This window comes from Corapipo altera, unplaced genomic scaffold (genome assembly GCF_003945725.1).
Source record: "Corapipo altera isolate COAL_440 unplaced genomic scaffold, ASM394572v1 166, whole genome shotgun sequence".
Taxonomy (NCBI): Eukaryota; Metazoa; Chordata; class Aves; order Passeriformes; family Pipridae; genus Corapipo; species Corapipo altera.
Window position 1 is genome coordinate 18,042 of NW_020885141.1, and position 7,071 is coordinate 25,112.

General features: G+C 59.8%; 1 protein-coding gene across 1 annotated transcript in view; it reads left to right on the plus strand.

Moving 5' to 3' along the window:
• VAX2 (ventral anterior homeobox 2) overlaps nt 1-7,071 on the plus strand; it is a 22,206-nt gene extending 15,135 nt beyond the window's left edge. Inside the window, exon 4 of the mRNA XM_027670133.1 lies at nt 6,527-7,071. Within this exon, the coding sequence (XP_027525934.1) occupies nt 6,527-7,018 (492 nt within the window). The 3' untranslated portion in view covers nt 7,019-7,071. The remainder of the gene's footprint in view (nt 1-6,526) is intronic.

The window sequence follows — 7,071 nt, forward strand, 5'->3', positions numbered from 1 at the left end:
GATGGTTCCATGGGCTCGGGATGGTTCCATGGGCTCGGGATGGTTCCGTGGGCTCGGGATGGTTCCGTGGGCTCGGGATGGTTCCATGGGCTCGGGATGGTTCCGTGGGCTCTGGATGGTGCCGTGGGCTTGGGATGGTGCCGTGTTCCCATGTTTGTTCCCATCTCCCTGTGCTGCCTCCCGCCCCCTGCCTGGCACCCGGGAATCGGGGGGCTCGGGGGGACGTGGGAGACGTGACCCCCTGCCAAGGCTCCGCTCTGGCAGCTCCCCCGTCTCCGTGTGCTCCGGATCCCCGGCGCGACGAGCTCCGGCATTCCAAGCTCAGTGACATTTGGGATGACATTCCAGGTGCCAGGGAGCGGGTGAGGTGACGCTCCCCCGCCTTCCTCCCGCTCTGGGGGGGACGGGACGGAGCGTGGGGGGTCCAGGGAAGGAGATCCGGGCAGAGGGAAGAGCAGTGGGAGGAGAAATCCGGGGGAATAAAATAAGTAAAATAAAATAAAAAATAAAATAAAATAAAATATAATAAAATAAAATAAAATAAAACAAAAAATAAAATAAAACAAAAAAAAAATAAAATAAAATATAAAATAAAATAAAATATAAAATAAAATAAAATATAAAATAAAATAACTAAAATAGGAATCAAATAAAACAATAGGGAATAAAAGGAAGTAAAACAAAATTTCCTCAAGGAAAAGGAACAGAAGAGGATAAAGCAAAGTAAAGTAAAATAAAACGGAATAAACCAAGATAAAAATGGAGTAGGATAGAACTGAAATTAAATGGAGCAGGATAGAACGAAGCAAAATACAGAAGAATAGAACAAAATAAAATACAGTAGAATAGAACAAAACAAAATACAGTAGAATAGAACAAAACAAAATGAAATACAGTAAATAAAAAATAAAATATAGTGAATAGAGTAGAACAAAATAAAATAAAATATAGTAAATAAATAAAAATATAAAATAAAATAGAATAGGTTAAAATGTAATTCTGTACAATGCAATAGAAAAATAAAGTAACATAAATTTAAATAAAATGAAAGTAAATTAAGCAGCTCCTGGCTGCCTAAGCCAGACACAGGAGGTGACACAGCTCAGGAGGGACACAGGGACTCCTGCCGAGCTCTCCAAAGGATCCACATCCCATTTTCCAAGCCAGCCAGGGCCCCGTGGACACTGTCACTGCAGGAAAAGCTGTTGGGAGTGCAGGGAATTGCAGGATTTGCTTTTCCAGCAGCAATCAGGGCTTTCCCTGCCCTTCTCCTCAGAGGGAATGGGGAGAAAGGACGAGGAGGAGCTTCAGGGAGAAGGAAAAATACCAACATCATAATATATAAATATAAAATATAGAATAAAATTTATCGTATAAAAATATAGTTTATGGAATACATTACATGTTTTATATAACACATACATTAGACTTTATATATGACATATAAAAGATAATACATAGACTGTGAAATATTTTTAGAAAATAAAAATAATATGTGATACAAAATTGTATATATATATATATATATATATATATAATTGTCAATTATTTTTTTATTTACATCATTCCCATAACTGTGAATGGGATGGGATCACACAGTTTTTGGGGGGTGAAGCCCCCCCATGCACTGGTGACATCAGGGGTGGTGGGACAAGGGTGAGGGGCTCCGTGGGGACACGGGGAGGGGTCCCAGCTGGATTCCCCCCACACACTGGGAAGGGTCTCCCAGAATGACCAGGCTGCAGGTTTGGACCTTCCAAATGGCTTTTTTATCCCAAAAAAATGCCGTGAGGTCTGACATTCCTGGTCACTGCCTGCACCCTCTGGAGCCAGGCTGGGAGAGCTGGGGGGGTTCCCCTGGAGAAGAGAAGGCTCCAGGGAGAGCTGAGAGCCCCTGGCAGGGCCTGAAGGGGCTCCAGGAGAGCTGGAGAGGGACTGGGGACAAGGGATGGAGGGACAGCACACAGGGAATGGCTGCAAACTGGAAAAGGGGAAATTTAAATGGGATATTGGGCAGGAATTGTTGGCTGTGAGGGTGGGAAGGCCCTGGAATGAGTTTCCCAGAGAAGCTGTGGCTGCCCCTGGATCCCTGGGAGTGTCCAAGGCCAGGATGGAGCAACCTGGGCTGGTGGGAGGTGTCCCTGCCCATGGCAGGGGTGGCTCTGGGTGGGGTTTAAGGCTCTTTCCTCCCCAGTCCAGCCTGGAATTGTGGGATCTGCAGCTCTGCAGGTCGTGCTCCCCCTCCCTCCTCACCCGGTGCCGTGTCTCGCACTCCGCGTCTCCCGGGGCTTCCCGAGCGCCTCCTCTGCCCGGCTCCCTCCTCCCTGCCCTTGGAGAGTCCCCTTCCCGCTGCTCCCGCATCCCGGCCGTGTCCCGCTCTCCGGGCACATCCAGGGCCTCCTGCTCTCCCTGTCCGTGTCCAACCTGGCCCTACCCGGAATGTCACCCGCGGTCCCGGGTCCCAGAGCCCCAGGGTGGGGACTCGGAGCCATCAGCAGCCCTGGGCGATTCCCGGGATTTCTCCCCCTCTCCCTGTGCCCTCCCGGCCGGATGTCGCGGCTGTCCCCAGAACGGCACGTCTGGGAATTAGACTTCCTAGGGAAGGGATGTCCTCGCTCTCCCTCTCCCCTTCCAGCCACGGTCTGGCGGGAAACGAGATATTCCAGAGGGCTGCATCACCCCCTCCATGGATGCTGGAGTGGTGCGAGGAATTCCACCGGGAATGTCCCAGCGTGGTGCTCCCCGGCCCCTCCAGGCTGAGCCGGGAAGGGCGTCGGTGCTGCGGCACCAGCCCAAGGAAAGCGAGGAAGCTGCTTTTTGTAGGGAAGGAAAAGCTCATCGGGAGCAATTTGGCAAAGCCGCGGTGGCCGAGGGGGCTGTGAGGGAGAGCGGAGTGAGGGAGGAGGAGGAGCCGGAGCCGAGGGGGGACGAGGAGGGAGGCTGAGGCTGGAGGGGAATTACTCATGGAGCTGTCAAGGGCTGCGTCTGGCTGAGCTCATCCGCCTCCTCCGAGAGGGACTCGGGGCTGAGCATAATGGAGGGTGAAAAGGACAGGGAGCCACTAATTAGGGACAAGTTGCAGATGAACTTCAGCCGCCGAGGCAAACGCGGCCCCCGCTCCTCTGCCGTGTCACCGGGGCGGGCGGGGAAGGGCTCCTGTCACCCGGGCCAACCCCGAGGGGACAGGGTTAGTGAGGAGGGCTGGGGTGGGGAAGGGCTCCTGTCACCGGGACAGGGTTAGTGCGGAGAGCTGGGGTGGGGAAGGGCTCGTGTCACCGGGCCAGCCCCGAGGGGACAGGGTTAGTGCGGAGGGCTCGGCTGGGTCGGGCTCTGCGGGGTGTTGGGTGCGGGGGAGAGCCACAGAGGGGAGTCCGGGGTGGGAGAACCTCGTGGGAGAGGATGGGACGCAGAGGGAGGGCGGGGAGGGCCCCAGAACGTGTTTCTGTCTGTGCCTGCAACTGGAGGTTCATCACCACCAGTGGCATCAGCCAGAGCTGGTGACGGCACTGGGAGTACAGGATATTCCAGCTGGGAAGGGGCTCGGTGCCGGGACAGGTTCCCAACAGCAGCACTGGGAAGGAGGAACCCAGTGGATCCTCTTCATATAGGGAGCGTATTTCCACCCTTCCACACTGGAACCCATGTCAGAATCATCAGAGTCATGGAATGGTTTGGGTGGGAAAGGACCTTAAATCCCACCCAGTGCCACCCCCTGCCATGGGCAGGGACACCTTCCACTGGCCCAGGTTGCTCCAACCTGGCCTTGGACACTTCCAGGGATCCAGGGGCAGCCGCAGCTTCTCTGGGAAACCTGTGCCAGGGCCTCTCCACCCTCCCAGCCAGGAATTCCTTCCCAATATCCCATCTATCCCTTCCCTCTGGCAGTGGGAAGCCATTCCCCCTTCCACTGTCACTCCACACTCCTGCCTTGAGGGGTTTCCAGCCCACACCTGCTGACCCCACCTGATGTCCCCAAGTCCTTGCATTCCCTGAAACCCTGGGGCTGTTCCCTTTCCTGCCCCAGCTGCGATGCTGCACAGTGGGATCAGCTGCTCCTGCCTCTTCCTGAGGGATTTGGTCCTTCCTTCTGGATGCTCCTGAGGCTCCTGCTCTGATGTGTCAGGGCTGTGGCTCTGCTCGGGTGGTTTCTTCCAACAGCAGTGAGAGAGGGAACTGATCCCCTGGTGTCAGGCTGGATATTGGGGAGAAATATTGGGAAAGATATGGGGAAGGAATTCCTGGCCGTGAGGGTGGGGAGGCCCTGGCCCAGGTTGCCCAGAGAAGCTGTGGCTGCCCCTGGATGTGCCCAAGTCCAGGTTGGATGGGGTTTGGAGCAGCCTGGGCTGGTGGGAGGTGTCCCTGGGCAGGGACTGTGGCAGGGGGGCTCTGGAGCATCCCCTGGTTTGGGGTTCAGGGCTGGAAGTGCCCCCCAGCCCCGAGGGTGGGATCCAGCACATCCCATCCTCTCTGATCTCCCCGGCACAGGGGTGGGGCAGCTGCACCCAGGAGATGCCAGACCTGATCCATGGGCTCTTCCTGCCCATCCTCGAGGACATAATCCCACTGATGGGGATTTTTTTGAGCTCCTGCTCTTCCGGAGTTGCTGCCTGGGGGATGTTTGGAGCAGGGAGTGCCAGGGCTGTGTGTTCCTGGTCAGATTTGTGCTGGGCCTTCATTAAGGTGTCACTGCTGAGCTGGTTTGAGGGGCTCTGTGGGCCCTGTTTGTCCCCACCCACTGCGTGTTTGGGATCTGCACTGCCCAGGATTCGGCAGCTCCAGGAGGTCCCCACGGGAGGAGCTGGTGGGATGGTGATTCTGGCCATGCCCAGGGACAAGGGACTGTGCCCAAAACCACCCTAACTGCCAGCATGGAGTGACGTGGGGACGGTGGGGTGGGGACATCAGCCCTGGGGCAGGGAGGGACATTCCTGTGCGGGTGTGTGTGGGCAGGGGATGCCCTTGGGAGCTTCCACGTGGGACGAGGGGGGCAGGGCGTGGGCCGGCAGCACCGGTGGTCCCAGGGGGTGCTGGCCCCGCGGTCCTGGTGTCCCCCATTGCCCGGGAGCTCCTCCCCAGCCTCCAGCCGCCCGGGCCGGCGGCAGCTCCTCTGTTGTGTCCCTGGGAAGGGGCCGGGGCGCCGGGACCTCCTCCACCCCCACGCTCCATTAGCTCTGCACTGTGGCTCTATTGTGCTGGGGACGCGTGAGGGCCGTGCCACCGAGGGACTGTCCTGCCCCTGCGAGCTTCCGATGACTCCGAGGGGTCCGAGACCTGCTGGCCCCGGAGCAGGGGGGACGCGGCCCGGCCTTGTCCTACCCCGGGGTCCCGCCAGAGTCCGGCCCGGCCCCGCTCGTGCCGCCCCCCGCCCACCGCGCTCTAATCCGAGTGTCTTCCCATCCGTCTCCTTCCCTCACCTCCGTCTCCGTCTGTCCGTCTGTCCCTCACGCCTCTCTCTGTCTCTCTCTCTGCCTCTCCTACCCCTCTGCTCTGCCAGGGAGGGAGGGAAGGGGGGCTGCCCTCCCAGCTCAGGGGTGAGGGGGCAGCCGCAGAGGGGGTCGCGGGCTGGGGACCGGGTCCCACCCGAGGGGCAGTTTTGGGGCAGGGGGATCCCGCGGGGCTTCAGCCTGGGCTCGTTCCTGACCGTGCCCAGAGGCAGGTTGGGGTGGGGGTGTCCCCAGCTGGGTCCGTGCCCAGAGATCCAGGGCCACCAGGAGCCACCCTGTCCCCTCACACGGCACGGCCGGGGACCCTCCCCCTACCCCGGCGAGGAAAAGGTTTGCAGGTGGGGACATAAATTCGGGTCTGATGAGCATCTGCGAGGAGAATCCAGCACGTCCCGTAGCTCAGCATTCCCGGGAGAACCAGCACAGGGCAGAGCCGGGCGCGGCGGGGGGGGCTCAGCCCCGGGCTCCTGTCCCCAGGGTCCCATCTCTGGGGTCCCACCCATGGGGTCCCATCCCCAGGCTCCTGTCCCTGGGGTCCCATCCCCAGGGTCCCATCTCTGGGGTCCCATCCATGGGCTCCTGTCCCCAGGGTCCCATCTCTGGGGTCCCATCCATGGGGTCCCATCCCCAGGTTCCCGTCCCTGGGGTCCCATCCTCGGGTTCCCAACCCTGGGCTCCTGTCCCGAGTCCCGTCCCTGGGGTCCCATCCCTGGGGTCCCATCCCCAGGCTTCCATTCCCAAGAGTTCAGCTCCTGGGCTCTCACCCCCAGGCACCCTTCGCTGGGCTCCCATTCCCAGGGTCCCAGCCCCAGGCTCCTGTCCCGCTCCCTCCCGGCGCTGCAGGAATTTCGCTTTCCCCGGGAGCGGCAGGCGGGGGCGGCTCTGCGCAGTTCCCCCGGCGGAGGATGGATCTCGCTTGGGCGTTTATTTTAATACGTCTCTCTCTCTTTCTCGTATCTCTCACTCTCTCCTGGTTCTCGCCTCTCTCTCCCCGGCCCCCCCGCGCCCTCTTTCCGTCCGTGCCTTTCTGGCTCCCCCCCCCCCCCCCCCCCCCCCCCCGTTCCCCCCCCCCCCCCCCCAAGGTCAAGGTCTGGTTCCAGAACCGCCGCACGAAGCAGAAGAAGGACCAGAGCAGGGACTCTGAGAAACGCTCCTCCACCACCTCCGAGTCCTTCGCCACCTGCAACATCCTCCGGCTGCTGGAGCAGGGCCGGCTGCTGTCGGTGCCGGCCCCCCCCAGCCTCCTGTCGCCCGCCTCCAACCCCCTCGCCAGCCCCGCGGGCAACGGCTCCGGCCTGGCCACGCCGGGCCCCGCGTCCCCCGGGCTGGGCGGCGGGAGCAGCCCCCCGGCACCGGCAGCCTTCAGCCTGCAGGTCCCGTCTCTCGCCTCCTCGTCCTCCTCCTCGTCCTCCTCGCCGCGGCTGCCGGGGGGGCCGCTGTGCTTCGGGGGGCCGCTGCTGGGCAGCCTGCACGACCTGCCGGGCGCGTACGGACTGGGCACCTCCGCCTTCGAGCCTTACACGCGGCTGGAGAGGAAAGACAATTCTATACCCAGCAAGAAGCCGAGCCCTTAAATCAAAACGAGTGTCAAAAGGTGTCGTGTCCCCCCCATCCTCCGCCGTCCCCC